General features: G+C 44.1%; 1 protein-coding gene across 2 annotated transcripts; it reads left to right on the forward strand.

The window, feature by feature from the left end:
* The first annotated feature begins 7,749 nt into the window (after positions 1-7,749).
* Positions 7,750-14,593, forward strand: ENSA (endosulfine alpha). 2 transcript variants are annotated; one of them, XM_061407868.1, is made up of 4 exons: positions 7,757-7,961; positions 9,618-9,743; positions 10,957-11,123; positions 13,826-14,593. In XM_061407868.1, the coding sequence occupies exons 1-4, from the start codon at positions 7,905-7,907 to the stop codon at positions 13,839-13,841; spliced, it is 366 nt and encodes a 121-aa protein (XP_061263852.1). In that variant the 5' UTR covers positions 7,757-7,904; the 3' UTR covers positions 13,842-14,593. The 2 variants fall into 2 exon arrangements, with proteins under 2 accessions (XP_061263864.1, XP_061263852.1); XM_061407880.1 differs by lacking the exon at positions 9,618-9,743 and having other exon boundaries at positions 7,750-7,961.
* Positions 14,594-18,549: the final 3,956 nt, after the last annotated feature.

Here is an 18,549-nt window from a genome sequence, read left to right on the forward strand (position 1 = left end):
TATGTACAATATTTTTGCATGCATGCACTTGTGCATACATGCACTTTGGAGAGAGAGAAACACAGCTTGTATCAGATTCTTAAAGATCAGATTTTCTATACTTTGGAAAACTGGTGGCAGTGTACATGAAAGTTAAAAAAATCCAATCCTTCACACACACACCAAGAATGACTTATAGGAACCCAGCAATCAAGAAGCTATTTGTGGGGGGTGGGGGGAGCTATTCGCCTGCAATTAGCAAACTGTCCTACATTGGTTATCGTGTGTTGACATAAACAGTCTGAATAGCCAGGTTTCCTGTGGTTAAAAGAGAAAGATTAGCACCCTTGACCACTTAATTTTCCTTGTATTTTTAGCAGGTTAAATTTTTACTAAAATATTTTCATAATGTTTTGATAACAACATATTTTGATAACTACATAACATTTTTTTGATAAAATGTACATACCATACAATATGCCCATTTAAAGTGAGTAGTTTGATGGGTTGTTAGTATATTCACAGCATTGTGCTATCACAACAACTTTAGAACACATCATTACCCATACCCATTAGCAGTTATTCCCTATTTCCGCCAGTCCTAGGTAAACACTAATGTACTTCCAGTCTCTACAGATTTGCCAATAAGTGGAAACACATAATATGTGTCTTTTGTGACTGCTGCTTTCACTTTGCATAATGTTTTTAAGGTTCATCCATGTTGTAGTTGGAGAAGGAAATGGCAACCCACTCCAGTATTCTTGCCTGGAGAATCCCATGGACAGAGGAGCCTGGAGGGCTAGAGTCCATGGGGTCGCATGAGAGTTGGACATGACTGAGCGAGACACTCCCCACTCCCCCATGTTGTAGTATGTATCAGTGCTTCATTTATTTTCATTGCCAAATAATATTCCACTGTATAGAAATACCACATTTTAGGACTTCCCCAGTGCTCCAGTGGTTAAGACTCTGTGCTTCCACTGCAGGGAACACGGGTTCTACCCCTGGTTGGGTAAGTTCTGCATGCTGCACAGTGCGGCCAAAAAAATAAAATAAAATTGTGTTCCCCTCACCACTGTGTCAAAAGATAAATAAAAGTGGGTATTTTTTTAAGAACCAAACTCTTTTAGAAAAAAAAGAAATATCACATTTTAGTTGATGTCTTTATAGAGTATAATGTGTCCAAAACAAAATCTCTATTTCTTCTCTTAAACTTCCTACTTGCGGATGTCCCCATATTACTAAATGGTGCCATCATGCACCTAGCTACTCAGGCCAGAAGCTTTGAAGTCATCCTGTATTCTCATAACAGCAAATTCTGTTGGTTGTACCTTCAAAATTCCACGTCCAGCTATTTTCAACCTTCTCTGTAGTTACCACCTCCTAGTCCCAACCACTGCCATCTTTCCTCTGCAGCTGTTATAAAAGCCTAATTGGTATCCTGCTGCCGCTTCCACTCCTGTTCCCCACAGAGCAGCCAGAGTTATCCATTTAATACTTGTATCAACTTGTGTTCCGCCCCTGCTCAGCACCATCTAATGGCTGCCCATCACACAATAAAATCCAAACCACCAAAAGCAATCTGCTCCTTGCCTGCTGCTGCTAAGTTGCTTCAGTCATGTCCGACTCTGTGCAATCCCATAGACGGCAGCCCACCAGGCTCCCCTGTCCCTGGGATTCTCCAGTCAAGAACACTGGAGTGGGTTGCCATTTCCTTCTCCAATGCATGAAGGTGAAAAGTGAAAGTGAAGTCGCTCAGTTGTGTCCAACTCTTTGGGACCCCATGGACTGCAGCCTTCCAGGCTCCTCCGTCCATGGGATTTTCCAGGCAAGAGTACTGGAGTGGGGTGCCATTGCCTTGCCTACATCTCCTCTTTTACTCTATCTCTAGCTACCCTGACCGTCTTGCTGTTTCTCAGATACACTATAAATACAGTCCTGCTTCGGGAGCTTTGCATCTACTTATTCCCTCTGTGCCTGGACCCGTTCTCCCCCAGGGTAGCTGCTTAGCTTGCTCCCCACCTTATTCAGATCTCGGCTCAAACATCTCAGGGCAAAGGAGCAGGCAGGCCTGGGAAGAGTATCATGGTTGGGTTTCTTGGGCAGCCAACCCAAGAAAGGATTGAGCTTAATTAATTCCCTGGTATTCTGAGTCTGGCCCACTGGAGCGTACTATTGGCATATGTATTAAACCCAGATATTTCTGTCGTTTCACTTTCTATAATGGCCATTCTTCGATACAATCTTGCTTAAGCACTGACAAATTTTACAGTGTTATTCCAGTATATCTCATCTCTCATATGCTGAAAAGAGTTAGATCTTCCCTTGAAAAATTCAGACATAAATAAGAAAAAAGACCAAAAGACTAGGAATAAACAAGTAATTCAGGTTCTCTTCTCTCCTCACTTCCCCCCTCCAATGTGCTCTTCTCCCTGTATTTGCTTCTCTGTAAATGGCACTATCCTCTACTCAGGAATTTGGAATTCATCCTTAGTTCTCTCCTCACCTTCACTTCCCACATCCAATATCATTTGTCTCTTCAGCTCCTCTCCATTCACACGGCCCTGCCTTTGATCAGGCCTCTCAAGTCTTGCCTGGATTACCACAACCCTAGAGTCTTCCTCTCCACTTCAGTTCAATCTCCATAGTTACCTCTTTCTGAATCCCAAATCTAACAATAGCATTTCCCTGCTTAAATCAGACATTCCCTTTTTATCTTCATGAAACCTCAACACTTCAGCATGACTTGCAAGTCTTTCAGGGACCCCAGCAACCAGAACAGCCTCCCTCATGTCTTCCCATTCCACAGGGGTTCCAAATCAGCCTTATTTGCAGCCTCTCCTTAAGTCTTTTTTTTTTTTTTTTTAAATACGGACTTCGAGATCCAAGTCCAGAGATGCTGATTCAATTGGGGTGAAAGAGGGCTGAGGAAATCAGCCCTGTAGTTTTATAAAGTTCCCTTGGGCTTCCCAGGTGACGCTAGTGGTAAAGAACCTGCCTGCCAATAAGACACGAGTTTGATCCCTGGGTGGGGGAGATCCTCTGGAGGAGGCCATGGCAACCCACTCCAGTATTCTTGCCTGGAAAATCCCATGGGCAGAGAAGGCTGTCCGGCTACAAGAGTCGCAAAGAGTCGGATGTGGCTGAGCACAGCGCAACTAGCTTCCATCCCCTCCGACTTTAACTTCTCTGTGCCTTCTCTCTTTTCACACTGTTCAAGGGATTCTCTCTTGGTTCTCCTCCTTACCACTCTGATCATTTGTATCTGTGGCCCTTGCCAACTTTTCCTCAGTTTCTGTTCCAGGGCCTCTTTTCTACTTTTTTCAATGATCCCATCTTATCCCACAACTTCACTTATATTTTTGTGCATGTATGATATGTCGCTTCAGTCATGACCAATTCTTTGTGAGCCCATGGACTGTAGGCCACCAGGCTTCTCTGTCCGTGGGATTCTCCAGGCAAGAATACTCAAGTGGGTTGCCATGCCCTTTTCCAGGGGATCTTCCCAACCCAAGGCTCAAACCTGCATCTCTTACATCTCCTGCACTGGCAGGTCGGTTCTTTACCACCAGCACCACCTGGGAAACCCATATTTATGTGAAGAAGTCCAAATTTTATTCATATTTGGCTTCTACATTTATCCCAAACTCCAGATCTATATGTCCTATAACGCTAAAATTTCAGGTATGGAGTTTGCCAAGAAAATGCACTGGTCATAGCAAACACCCTCTTCCAACAACACAAGAGAAGACTCTACACATGGACATCACCAGATGGTCAACACCGAAATCAGATTGATTATATTCTTTGCAGCCAAAGATGGAGAAGCTCTATACAGTCAACAAAAACAAGACCAGAAGCTGACTGTGGCTCAGATCATGAACTCCTTATTGCCAAACTCAGACTGAAATTGAAGAAAGTAGGGAAAACCACTAGACCATTCAGGTATGACCTAAATCAAATCCCTTATGATTATACAGTGGAAGTGAGAAATAGATTTAAGGGCCTAGATCTGATAGATAAGAGTGCCTGATGAACTATGGAATGAGGTCCGTGACATTGTACAGGAGACAGGGATCAAGACCATCCCCATGGAAAAGAAATGCAAAAATGCAAAACGGCTGTCTGGGGAGGCCTTACAAATAGCTGTGAAAAGAAGAGAAGCGAAAAGCAAAGGAGAAAAGGAAAGATAAAGCATCTGAATGCAGAGTTCCAAAGAATAGCAAGAAGAGATAAGAAAGCCTTCCTCAGTGATCAATGCAAAGAAATAGAGGAAAACAACAGAATGGGAAAGACTAGAGATCTCTTCAAGAAAATTAGAGATACCAAGGGGACATTTCATGCAAAGATGGGCTCAATAAAGGACAGAAATGGTATGAACCTAACAGAAGCAGAAGATATTAAGAAGAGGTGGCAAGAATATACAGAAGAACTGTACAAAAAAGATCTTCATGACCCAGATAATCACGATGGTGTGATCACTCACCTAGAGGCAGACATCCTGGAATGTGAAGTCAAGTGGGCCTTAGAAAGCATCACTATGAACAAAGCTAGTGGAGGTGATGGAATTCCAGTTGAGCTATTTCAAATCCTGAAAGATGATGCTGTGAAAGTGCTGCACTCAAGATGCCAGCAAATTTGGAAAACTCAGCAGTGGCCACAGGACTGGAAAAGGTCAGTTTTCATTCCAATCCCAAAGAAAGGCAATGCTAAAGAATGCTCAAACTACCACACAATTGCACTCATCTCACATGCTAGTAAAGTAATGCTCAAAATTCTCCAAGCCAGGCTTCAGCAATACGTGAACCATGAACTTCCTGATGTTCAGGCTGGTTTTAGAAAAGGCAGAGGAACCAGAGATCAAATTGCCAACATCCGCTGGATCATGGAAAAAGCAAGAGAGTTCCAGAAAAGCATCTATTTCTGTTTTATTGACTATGCCAAAGCCTTTGACTGTGTGGATCACAATAAACTGTGGAAAATCTGAAAGAGATGGGAATACCAGACCACCTGATCTGCCTCTTGAGAAATCTGTATGCAGGTCAGGAAACAACAGTTAGAACTGGACATGGAACAACAGACTGGTTCCAAATAGGAAAAGGAGTACGTCAAGGCTGTATATTGTCACCCTGCTTATTTAACTTCTATGCAGAGTACATCATGAGAAACACTGGACTGGAAGAAACACAAGCTGGAATCAAGATTGCTGGGAGAAATATCAATAACCTCAGATATGCAGATGACACCACCCTTATGGCAGAAAGTGAAGAGGAACTCAAAAGCCTCTTGATGAAAGTGAAAGTGCAGAGTGAAAAAGTTGGCTTAAAGCTCAACATTCAGAAAACGAAGATCATGGCATCTGGTCCCATCACTTCATGGGAAATAGATGGGGAAACAGTGGAAACAGTGTCAGACTTTATTTTTGGGGCTCCAAAATCACTGCAGATGGTGACTGCAGCCATGAAATTAAAAGACGCTTACTCCTTGGAAGAAAAGTTATGACCAACCTAAATAGCATATTCAAAAGCAGAGACATTACTTTGCCAACAAAGGTTTGTTTAGTCAAAGGCTATGGTTTTTCCTGTGGTCATGTATGGATGTGAGAGTTGAACTGTGAAGAAGGCTGAGCGCCGAAGAATTGCTGGTTTTGAACTGTGGTGTTGGAGAAGACTCTTGAGAGTCCCTTGGACTGCAAGGAGATCCAACCAGTCCATTCTGAAGGAGATCAGCCCTGGGATTTCTTTGGAGGGAATGTTGCTAAAGCTGAAACTCCAGTACTTTGGCCACCTCATGTGAAGAGTTGACTCATTGGAAAAGACTCTGACGCTGGGAGGGATTGGGGGCAGGAGAAGGGGACGACAGAGGATGAGATGGCTGGATGGCATCACTGACTCGACGGATGTCAGTCTGAGTGAACTCTGGGAGTTGGTGATGGACAGGGAGGCCTGGCGTGCTGCGATTCATGGGGTTGCAAAGAGTCGGACACAACTGAGCGACTGAACTGAAGACTTCATTGCCTGGATATCTCTACCAAATGGCTCACTGGCTTTGAAAAAGTCAGTGTTTTCAAAATTGAACACCTTATTTTCTATCTACTTCCAAATTTCATTTCCAAATTGATTCCTTTCCTTGAATTTGTTTCTACAAATAGTCACCTTGAGGCACATGGCCTGCCAATTCCCTATATTCAGTTTGCTGCTAATCTAGTAGATTTCATTGCCACAGACTTTCTCAATTAGAATCACTGTTTTCTATTCTAAACTACCTCGTTTGTAGAGTAAATCCTAATTACTTCCCAACCAGAGTATTGCAGAGGACTCCCAGCTAGATTGTCCCCCTCTAGTATCTTTCTGTTTGGAATTCTAAATGATTTTTTATTCATTACTACTAGGTTAATCTTCCTTAAGAACAATTCTGGTCTGCCACTCTCTGGCCTAAAACCCTTAAATGTCTCTCCTAGATAACTAAATTATCCACTAGTTTCTTATCCTGACACTCAAGTCCTCCATGTTCTCAACTCAGTTCTATTTTTCTAGCTTTCATACTGACCCCATCAGCTAGAATACCCTTCCATCACCTTTACCTGGCAAAATTAAAGCTGATTTCAAATACACACCTCCATTATTAAGTCTTCTTTTCTTGCGGAGCAGCGGGGGTGGCAGTGGGAGGGGGGGGCGTTGGGGAGGGGTGCTTGGTTGCTGAGTCCTGTCCAACTCTTGCAACCCCATGGATTGTATGTAACCTGCCAGGCTCCTCTGTCCATGGGATTCTCCAGGCAAGAATACTGGAGTGGGTTGCCATTTGCTGAATATGAACTTTCCTTTGAACCCCTTTATCACTTTATTAACACTTTAATTTCAAGCTGACAAGATTTTGCCTTGTATAATAATCTGTGTATTCTAAGTTTCTCAGATTTTCCCACTAGAAATGTACCTAATTATACAGAAAAATGAACAGACAGCCCTAAGGCTATCTGTCACAATAGGTTCCCTGGAAAATTAAAATTTAATATCAAATTTTCAGTGTATTAGACTGTTTTAATATAAAAATGACGTTTTTTAACTAACACTCTAGGAAGATGAGTCTCTTTTAATCTTGAGGATTTGGGTACACCTGGCATACTGTGAAAACCCTCTATGGCAAAGACTGCCTTACTACATATATATTCCTTGTAAAACTAAAACAGTACCATCTTCAAACACTCAATATGTTCGCGAGTATTTACGCAATGTTTACCATGTACCTAGACCTGTGCTGTTTCAAGGAGCTCAGTCTCCATGGGATGGCCATCCATATTCTGCTAGACCATATTCTGCTAGACCATTCAGTCTTTCCATTCCACACCCTAAATAACACACTGGAAGAGTGAGGAGGACCACTTTAAAGTCCACTCTGACCTCCATATTATTTTCTGGAGATTGATAATTTTCTGCTAACACTACGCGAAGCTTAATCCTCTTCACCTGGAAATAAAAGGTTTCCATCCTTTCGCTCTCCAATTCGAAGCTCAGGAAAGTCCCCTGGGGGCGACGAGGTAGGGCGGCAGAAAGTCTGACCCCCACGAAAGGAGCAAAAATGCCAAAGCTACCAGCACCACCCCTTAACCTCTCCCACGTGCATACAATTGGTCCTTGTGAGTCACTCTCTTCCCATATTGGCGTTCCAGCTTGCCCGTCGCCTCCATAGAACCCACATTTAGCCAGCAACTATTGGTAGATCGTTACGTCATTGCCCTATCCACCCCGCTCCCATTGGCTCCCATAGGAAGGGGCGGTCACAACGTCACAGGCAAGGGCCGCCATTTTGACTGAGCAATCCTAGTGACAGGAGCTGAAGGAGCAGCGCTGGTTGTCCCGTTTCCCCTCCCCCTTCCCTTCTCCGGTTGACCTCCCGGGTCCCCCACACTCCACAGTCCCGGTCCCACCATGTCCCAGAAACAAGAAGAGGAGAACCCTACGGAAGAGACCGGCGAGGAGAAGCAGGTGAAATGGAGGGGGTGCGGTGGGCGAGTTGGGGGCGATTGTGATGGGGCGGGAGGCGGTCTCCCACCAGTGCGGATTGGTCGCCATGGTCTCGGGCTCTGCAGGGGTTGGCCACGTCTTGCGTCATGCAGGGTGAGTTTCAACATGGCCTGCTGCTTTGGCTCTGGTTAGTTGGCTGGATTGTCAATCATTGTAGTACCCTTCCTGATTGGTCAGTAGACCTACTGCTAGACGTATTGAAGCTGTGCTGTAATTGGCCGAACCTGAGCGCGGGGCGGGTGTTTGGAAAGAGTGGGTGAATGAAAGGGGGTTGGTGGTCTCGGGATGAGATGTATGTTATTGGTTAGTAGGGGTAAAATGAACGAACAGCTAGGCTGGGTCCTGCATTCTATATCCTCAGAAAGATACTGGTCAAGATACAGACGTTTAAAAAGGGATCAGCACCGGGGGAAGGGAGAAGAGTAATTATTATCATGGCTAATTTAAGACGGCAACTTTCTCAAAGAGACCTTTTGATCGCTGTAGATGGTCTGTTGCCCACCTTCAAAGAGGACCTTACAAATTGAAGAGGGCTAGAGTTTCAAACAGAATAATGGAGGTTAAACCTAGGAAAGACCCCTAGAGAGTCGTGAAAAGAAAGACGCCACCATATTTCCCCCCTACTTTTAAGGTAGTGGGGACTTATTTCACCCGCGATTCTGTGATGAAAACATGCCAACTTCTTTAGGTGTTTTGTATTTAATTTATAACATTTAGTAATGTACTCGGGTTCATGAAATACCCCTGGGTTATATCTCGGCCAGGTTTTCAAAGCAAAGGAATGCAATTCCACTAAAAAGAACCACAAATTGGCTTCATGTCCATTCTTTAAAAGTCATTAAAGAAAAGGGTAGCAGGGCCCACAAAAAGGGAAGCAGAGTAACAACAACAGTAAGAGACCCTGCAAGTTAATTGGGCTCTTGGCATGTTTCCCAAACCTCCATCACTAGGGAAGGTGTTGATTTTTTGACAGAGCTGGTGGGTAAATACTAGTGAACCCACTGTATCTTAATTTTCCTGAGATTAATCTCTGTTTACCTGTCACCTTCCTACTACAATGTTTATGGAAACAATGCTGTCCCTTATTGCTGTCCAGTGCTGACCATTGCTAAGGTGGAGCTTTCTGGAGAAGGCCACAGAGCTAGCCTCCATAGATTATCAAAAGCCTAGCTTAGGAGGGAACATCACAGCAGTTATCCCTTTCGATTTCCCATTTGACCTGTACTGTGTTTTACAGACAGCTAGAGATCTCCCTACTAATCTTGCATCACCAGAATCCCTGCTAGCTCTTTTCTGTCTTTCCTAGCTTCTGTTCTAAGTGAGCTACTGCTTGCTCTTTGATTAAAGTATTGTTCTTCGGCATTACCTTTAACCCAGTACTCACAGGTCACTGGGGTGGTTCCCTGGGTGTAGTGTGACAAACAGCTTTTTTTTTCACAATACAGTCATCTTGAGCTTTAGGGATTTGAACAAAGGTCTGGTTTTATTTAAGAGTGTGAATAGCATGTTTACAAATGGGTAGATCTCCAGGAAAAGGTAATAGTGTAAAAGTTAGCAGATATTAGAAGCAGTTGCTTCTCAGTGTTTAATTTTACTGGCCCCATTTGTTTCCTCTAGGACACCCAAGAGAAAGAAGGTATTCTCCCTGAGAGAGCTGAGGAGGCAAAGCTAAAAGCCAAATATCCAAGCCTAGGACAAAAGCCTGGAGGCTCCGACTTCCTCATGAAGAGACTCCAGAAAGGGGTATGGAGCACAATCTTTTACCCTCTTACTTTGGAACCAGAGGGGCCTTAGGGATGAGATCTGTGGAAGTTCTGCTGAGCACTGATATGAACGTTTTGTTGTTGGGCAGTAGTAAAGAAAAATTAGAAACTTGTTAAAAAAAAAAAAAAACCCAAGGCAAATACTGTAAGTTCCTAAGGGTATCAGTTATTTTCTGATTTCCCTCAGGATACTAAAGCTTAATGGAGGGGCATTTAGGACTGGCCTTGGGAGACTGAGGGAAGGATGTCAGAGTCTGGAATGCTGACAGCCTCCAGATATTTGCCTGTTTGGATGGTGGGAGTTTTAGGACTGCAGATGTAGGATTAGAGCTAAATTTTGAGGTGCATCATTTCAGAAGAAAGGCCCAGAAATCTGTCCTACAAGTGGTCCTTCTCCCAAGGGAGAGTCTTACCTTCATAGCCTTCTAGCTCCTCTTTGGGTTCCTCAGTCCTCAGAGGTACCTAAAGCTGACTGAGGGGTTGTCAGTCATTAACCTGGAGTGTATTTCTCTACACGGATGAAATGGAGAGGGAAACAGATCCCTGTGGAGAATCCCAGTTACTGAGTCTTAGTCACAGATGATGATGTGGTGCTGATTTGCACTTTACCTTGCTGTAAGCAAGACAGGCGTAGGCAGGCTGTCACAAGCCATGGAACATGTGTGGGAGTGGTTGGAGTCAGAGGAAAGTACATTATCCTCAGAGACAAGCCCAGTTTCTATTCATAGTCTGAGAGAATAATTTCTCATTTTGAGGTTGTTAGCTTGAGGTTGATCTCCTACTGATAGCCCTAGGTTGACCCTTTATGTATCTTATTCATTTCTGTTTCCCCAGCACCAAGCCCATTGGAGACTAATAGGTCCTTTATAAACCTTTGGGATTAAAGTCAGCAATATGGTTGAAGTATCGTGGACTCATGGGGCTACAAAAGGCTATAGGAGCTATCTCTTAACTCCAAAAATATATACCCTAGCTGGGAAACTCCTTACAAATGTGAAAGTCAGAAGACACTGGGGAGAAAGCATAATTAAATATAGTTAATACTAAGCTGTGTACACATGAGGTAATCAAAGAAGACTTGAAAGATCTGAGTGTGGATGCAGGTTTATAGGGTTTATAGTGGACCTGAGTCTCCTTGCTTTTGAGGAAGACCAGAGCTCCTCACTCACCTAAACCTCCCTCTTGTCTCTTAGCAAAAGTACTTTGACTCAGGAGACTACAACATGGCCAAAGCCAAGATGAAGAATAAGCAGCTGCCCAGTGCAGGACCAGACAAGAACCTGGTGACCGGTGACCACATCCCCACCCCCCAGGATCTGCCCCAGAGAAAGTCCTCGCTCGTCACCAGCAAGCTTGCGGGGTAACCTGGGCCCCCTCTGCCCCCCTTCTCACTCACTGGACTTTTCTATATCTTAGGCAGGGACATGGGCACCTAGCTGTCTCTTCTCAGCTTGCTCGCCAGAAATGACTATGCTGCTTCTGGGGGCTGCTGAGACTGTAACATGGGCTAAAGAGAGGCTCTGAGTTCACTGCTTTGGATAAACTGAGATTTCCACACCCTCATGTGGCCCAAGTAGGGGCTCAGAAATAGGAGCCTAGGATTGGATAATGCTGCAGACTTTCTTTTTCATTTGTATGAGAAACTGGGGAGATGTCATTTCTCCTTTTGGAAGAGAATGTGTCCCAAAATAGGGGAGGCTAAGCCTTGGGAATAATATGACAGGTTTAACATCCCGAGGCTAACCTGATACGATTGGGAAAGATAGACTGAATGAGATCTGTTTTCTGTGCTTTAAGTGTTTTGTCCTTTGGGCTGCTATTGCTTTCTTGTTTTCATTATGGCAGGTTTAGCAAATCCTCAAAAAGAAAAACTGATGTGCTTGCCTAAAACTATAATGCCCACCTAACCTTCTTTATTCTGTGTCTTTTACAATTTTCCCTGGAAGATATTATTCATGTAAAATGGGCACCTTCTCTCTCTCTTCCAGCATGTTGCTTTTTGAAAGTATCATGGGATAGTGGAAAGAACACAGGGTTAGCAGTCAGGATATCTGGGTTCTGTTTCCATTCAATTCTAGACAGAACTGACCGGTAGCTTTGGTTGAGTCACTTCACCTCTCTGGATTTCTACTTCTTCATCTGTAATATAGATCCAAATGTAAATCGGATTGATTCTGATTCTAACATCCTGAAGAATTCTGTGCTATTCATTGTAAAACCACAAGTGAGGAAGGACCATAGATGAGACTACAGAGGAGAAGTCATTGAAGACCGCATGAGGAGAGAAGTTGAGATTTAGGGATTATAAATTCAGGCAGGAGGACCTCATTAGTGTCATTGGTCTTGAGGGTCAAGAAAAAAAAATTCTAAGAAGCTAGCCATGAAGGCTCTTGCCTCTGCTCTCACTTCTTTCCTACAGTCTGGGCCTTGGCTGCTAAAAGGCTGCTCTGGGAGCCAGGCTGTGGGCCTGAAGAAACACGCTCAGTCATGCTCATGTGGAGTCCTACATTTCAGATGTTCTCAGCTGCCAGGTGTATTGTTAGGGAGACAGGAAGAAAAGGGAAGAACGGTCGCTCCGGGGCTTAGTGCTGCTGTGGGGCTGGAGCAGCAGGTTCTCAGGAGATGATTCACCTTGGTGAAAGCTGGGGAAGGCGGTTAGGGAGAAATAGAAGGAGCACTGAGAAATCTCTGCCTTCCTGGAGCTCAGCTCCTGTCCTCTGAGAGGTAGCAACGCTGATCATGAACCAGGTGGAGGAAAGAGGGGCTGCGGGTGGCCAGCATCATCTATCTGATTATCACTAGCTTGGCCTGAACCACACTGAATGCAGTCTGCTCGTTAGGACAGAGAGGGCCAAGTGAGAGCTAGCAATTCAAGAGAGGAAGAGTCTGTCTTTAGTCCTCTCTTGACCTCTCAGCCCACCAGTTCTGATATGCCACACATCTGGCTCAGTGAGAACTGATGAACTTGCTGATGCACACGTGGGGCGTTGGGGTGTGTCTACACGTCTTTCCTGACCAGCCATTCACTTTTCAGGCCGTCATTCAGATTGGATAGGAAAAAGTTGGTGAGGAAGGAAGGAGAGAGCAGGATGCCGTGATTCCCTGGCCCCTAGGGCAACTCCTTGACTGTCACTTGTAATTGTATATAATTTTTGTGTTTCTTGCTTCATTTCCTCATGCTGTCTTCCTTAGTCTAAAGTCCATGTGGGAAGGGGAAAATGCCGAATATCCTTGTATAGTTTCCTCAACCGTCCCAGACATGTTGTACATAGATATGTCATGTTATTATATATATAAATATATATATAATTTTGTACGTTTTCTTCATCTCCAATCTTTTCGAATTTTGTACTCTTTTCTGTCTGAGCTGCTCTCTCTATCAGTCAGTGTGAATCCTCAAGACTGAAGTCACAGTGAGTCTCAGTTTTAGGAAGGAATAGAAGAAATAGGGAAATCAGAAAGACTATTGGTCTCTCTTTCCACCCAGTCATCTTCAAAGCTAAGGAAACAAAGAAACAAGCTACTTTTTGTAGATGCCACCTGCTCCCACAGCATGAAGTGCATAGCTTCCGTGGCAGAAAAGGGTCATTTGAAATTCAGTTTGCTTTGATTAAACCTAGAATATTAAGTCCATTCAAAACAACACGTGTGTTGTCTGGCCCTGGCCTCCATGCAGCTGCCACCTCATCACTCTGTGCCCCCAACCCCAGTCCGTCCATCTCCACTGTGGCAAGTGGCTCTGGCCATGCCCCTGAAACTGAGCCTGCTCTGAAAACCTCGTTATTTTTATCTTGTCTAAAGAATATTTTTCTTTGTTTTCTTGGATATCTCCAAAAACACAGAGAACAGTTTTGTAACTAGGCGAAGACCGAAATGTTCCTCTTCTTTAAAAAAAAAAAAAAAAAGGACAACTCTCTGAATAGGATTAAGAGATGTGCCATGTATCCCCAATGATTGATAAGTGTGGAAGAATGATGGGGTAGAGACTGGGGTGGAACTTAGGGTTTTTTTCCCTTACTACTTGACAGTGTTTTCTTTCTCTTCTTCTGTGTTCGTCCGCAGTGGCCAAGTCGAATGATGCTGCCCGGGGCTCCGCCAGATCCTGAGACGCTGCCCCCTGGGTCCTGTGCTGGCTCCTGCCCCTCCCTGCTTTTGCAGCCAGGGGTCAGGAGGTGGCTCGGGTGCGGGCTGGAGAGGCAGAAGCCCCTGCCCGTCGGTGTCCCAGCGCATGGAGCCCCTTGGGCCAAGCACCAAGACCTTGACTCTTTTTTGTTTTTTCTTTTTTTTCCAAGTAATTGTTGGGAGACATCACAGTGAAATCCTGGGGGTTGGGTGGGGTGGGGGGTTGAGAGGGTGGAGTGGGAGATGTGAGGGGTTATGAATTAGGACTTAGAGTTGATAACAAAAACATTCCTAACTATCCTCCTCCTTGACCTTGTAGCTGGTGTGGGGTGGGGGTGGGGTGGGGTGGGGGAGTGAAGTGGACTGAAGGTGAGGGGTTCTAACTGAGCTGTGTAGAAGAGTGCCTTGCTAGCTTGGATATGACTGGGGACCTGATGTCAGATAAAAGAAACTGTCTAAATATGAAAGATGCGGATGACTCCTCTGGTTCTGCAGAAAAAGCTAAGAACTGAATGTTAATTATTTGGGTGGGGAGAAAAGTGCTGTCTTTGAAGTAGATTTGCTGTGGGAAGAAGGGCAGTGAGTGTGGGAGAAAGGGGATGAGTGTGGGGAGCACCGCAGAGCCCAGGGGACTTTTTCAGTATTTGAAATAAAAAACAAACAAGAAGATCCACGGAAAACAAAAAAAACAACAAACCAACCCAGAAATTCTCTGCAGCAGTTGGTGTGTTTTATTGGGGTTTGGCAAAAGGGAAAACAATAAGACTGAAGACACCAGTCAGGAGAAGCTGGTGTGGGGTTCTGAGCCTCTAAGGAACAGGGGCCCTTCGGATGGGATGTGTCTGGGTTCTCCATTTCCATCATTTAGGGAGAGAGTGCAGGGACATTGGCATATAGACCAGGACTTCTATAGCTAATGCAAAGATGAATCTTCCTCATCACAAAATGAGGGGTTTGCGGTATTTGATCTGAAGGGTTTATTCACACCTGAAGATTACTCCAGGCTAAGCATGAAAGGAAGCCACTCTGTTTTCCCTTTCAGTCTTCTTTTCTTCTCAAGTTCCTGTGTCTCTGGAGAATTGTAACCACTAGTGATCAGCCTTTCTGCTAGTGGCCAGCAGGAGGCAGAGTCACTTCTTTCCTCATGATGTGCTAACCATCGCTGGAATCCTGCCACTGAAAAGGGTTTAAAACTATCTGTGAGTGTAATATACAAAAGAAGTGTTGCCAAAGGAGAAACAGACTCACACTTTTCTTCTGTCACACTCACACCAATCTACCATGTGTGAAGATGGAAACTTGCCCATTTGCCTAAGGAGATTTTATGATTAGGAGATTTTACCATAGTTATCTTCTCAAATGAGCATGCGTCAAGGAAGACAGAATCCCGGAGACAATAGATGTTCTAGAGAAATTTCTATCACGTTGAGAGGGTGGAGTACTTCTAAACTAGAGAAGGAATGTTCTCAGCATGTGATTCATTCTCTCTTCTTAATCAGAAACTTTCCAAATAAGTTTTCAGCTTCTCAGGAAGCTGACTTGCTCTCTCCTAATTTAGTCAGGGGACTGCGATGCCTCCTAACCATCAGCCTTTCTGAACAGCATGCTAGACACTGAGCTAGGTGGTTTGTAGATACATTAAAGAAAGGCATGCCCCACCTTTAATGGGGTTTCTTATCTAACTGGAAGAAAATACATGAAAAAGTTCATATACTTCAGTAGTATAAACTTACATCTTAAAGCTAGGAGATGGATGTGTGTCTGTAAAGCTAGGAGTGTTTATTATGATGGGGTTTCTGAGTCTTACTCCCCTTAAGCCAGTCCCATGACTTCTTTTTGAGCACATTGTCCCTACTTTTATGTTTGCCAAGTGGCAACAGCTGGGCAGTGAGCCCAGCAAGCCTCCAAATGCAGAAGCGTCAAGTTCCATTTAATATAAAGAGAAGGGACGTTGACATAGAAATAAGTTATTTACGGCAGTGCTAGTTTACTGAAGACCTTGAGTTAACATCTCTTAACTTTTAGGCTTTTACATGCTTTTTCCATTACTCTTGGCTTTCCTGGTCCTTAGGTTTAAGCTGTGGCCTTAGGAATCCTGGGGTGCCCAGAAATAGTCATTGCTGTTTCTGTTCCAGTTTAAAACCTGCCTTTCCTTTTCCTTTACTCATATGACAGGGCTAGGCAGTCAGGAAGCCCGATTCTGCAGTGCTTCAAAAAGCTGTTCTTGCCCATTATTTTAGCTTAGTGTTTTATCTTTATTCCAAAGAGTGGATTCAAGGGTTCTGCCACTCCTCCAGCATGGTTGAGTGATAATTGTGTTGACAAGTCTCTCAGTTGAGCCGTCTGATATGCAGGGTGGCAGGGATGAAGTCACAATTATTATTGTCCAACCACATTTATTTTAAGCTGATGTGGCCTGAGCATGGAAAACACAGGCAAAAGGAAAATAGCTGGGAGGATTGCCATTGAAGATATCTACTGTTGGTCTGCCAGCCACACCCACACTAGCAGCCCTTATGTGTACAGTGCCCTCTACTGGACCTTGAGGGAAGTCAACAAGCAAAGGAAAGATCTCTTCCCTTGGAAGCTGAAGTATGACAGTGGCATGCAAGTAAAAGCAAATTAATGTAATAAGATCCCACAAAGCATATGGGATCTTAATTTCCTGACCAAGGATCAAGCCCATGCCCCCTGTGGTAGAAGCGCACAGTCTTAACCACTGGGCCACCGGAAGGTGTCCAGATTACTGTAGTTCTAAGCAGAATTCCTGTGAACTAAGAGGAGGGTCAGGAGATGAGTTGGCTGAATTTCCTTAGAGATGGGTGACTTACTTAAAAAGATAAGGCCCCCCATGCTTGGGCAGTGATTTTTTAATTCACAAGGAATTGATGAAGTCTGACTTTGGGGAAATACTAGCAGTTTTTGACTCTTTGCAGTTGGAAATACTAGCAGTTATTGGGCAGATAACAGTGTAAGAGATGGTGTCTGTCCTGGAAGAACTTGAAGCCTCACTGAGATAGCACTTCTACATATAATGCAAGATAGTGGTAAAGGAATTCTGAGAAGGGAAAATTCAAAGGGCTGGAATCATGAGGTAAATATTAGTAGAAGAAATGGAAATTGAACTGGGCTTTAAAAGATGGGTAGTATTAAAGAATCTAGTTCAATTATTAGTTGATAAGTGCCTATAATATGCCCCTGGAGTAGGAAATGGAAACCCACTCCAGGATTCTTGCCTGGGAAATCCTATGGACAGAGGACCCTGGCAGGCCACAGTCCATGGGGTTGCAAAAGAGTCAGACACCACTTAGAGACTAAACAAGTTGCAAGGAGATGCCACTCTGGTGGGGAAACTACACGTGAGGAAATCATGCCGCAGCGTTAAACTTGCAGCAGAAGTTTAGCTACATAGAGGAATAGGGACAAGTATTTAATAGTAGCATCTAGCCCATTGTTAAGTCCTTAATTTACGTCATCTCATTTAATTCTCATAACAGTTCTACGAAGTAGATAGTATTGCCATTATACAAGTGAGAAAACTAAATCAGTAACTTGGCCAAATCACACAGCTTCTGAGAGTGGAGGCAGAATTCCAGTGCCTGCAATGGGATGGCGAGAAGAGTGATCAGGAAACGCTTCTACTACCTGGCCTGGTTCAGTCCCTGGTTAGGGAATTAGGATCTCACAAGCCACACGGCACACCCCAAAAGAAAGTAATCAGGAAAGGTTTCATGGAGCAAATTCCGAAGGAGAAACGAGATTTTTCTAGAAAGGTGCAAAAGGGCATTTTGGTAGCAGGACCAACACTAAGAGAAGGGTGAGGCAATGTGGAATCTGCTGATTTTGCAATACAGTATCAAGTGAGTCCTGGGGAGGGACTGGAGCCCAGGCCAGAAAGGCAGACAGAAGGATATGATTTGCAGGCAGGCATGGGAACCATGGAGGTGACTGCAAAGAAGAAATCTAGTTGGTTCTGTGTTTTAATTAGGTCACTGCCAAATCGTGTGGAGATGAAATTTAGTTGTTTAGGCGCTCAGTCGTGTCCAACTCTTTTGACCCTGTGGACTGCAGCATGCCAGGCTTCCCTGTCCTTCACCATCTCCCAGAGCTTGCTCAAACTCACGTCCATTGAGTCAGTGATGCCATCCAACCATCTCGTCCTCTGTCATCCCCTTCTCCTCCTGCCCTTAATCTTTCCCACCATCAGGATCTTTTCCAGTGAGCCGGCTCTTCTCATCAGGTGGCCAACATATTAGAGCTTCAGCTTCAGTACCAGTCTTTCCAATGAGATTTAGAATTGATAAATTTAGTGATGGACTGGTTGTAGCATCAAGTTTCCTGGTTTTAAGTCCTGATTTTGATACATTTGAATGACTTGAGACAAGTTTCTTAAACTCTCTTTGCTTCAGTTTACTTATTTTATAAAATAGGAATGATGTAGTACCCACTGTACAGGATTTGCCGTGATGATTAAACAAGACAGAACACGTGAAGCCCTTACTTCAGGGATTGCAGCAGTGCCTAAGATATGGTTCCTGCCCAGGGAGCTTACAGACTATTGAGGGATATACTGAAGATAGGCAGACTGACAATAATTAGAGCACAAGGATTCGGAGCTAAGATAGGGAAGAGCATAAAATGGTCTGGAAGTACAGAGTCTGGGC

The sequence above is a fragment of the Bos javanicus genome, chromosome 3 (assembly GCF_032452875.1).
Source record: "Bos javanicus breed banteng chromosome 3, ARS-OSU_banteng_1.0, whole genome shotgun sequence".
Classification (NCBI taxonomy): Eukaryota; Metazoa; Chordata; class Mammalia; order Artiodactyla; family Bovidae; genus Bos; species Bos javanicus.

Excerpts from the sequence above, each read along its gene's own strand:
- ENSA (XM_061407868.1), top strand. The coding sequence starts at position 7,905 with ATGTCCCAGAAACAAGAAGAGGAGAACCCTACGGAAGAGACCGGCGAG. Across the intron at positions 7,962-9,617 it reads AGACCGGCGAGGAGAAGCAG|GACACCCAAGAGAAAGAAGG; the intron begins GTGAAATGGAGG and ends TGTTTCCTCTAG. Across the intron at positions 9,744-10,956 it reads TGAAGAGACTCCAGAAAGGG|CAAAAGTACTTTGACTCAGG; the intron begins GTATGGAGCACA and ends CTTGTCTCTTAG.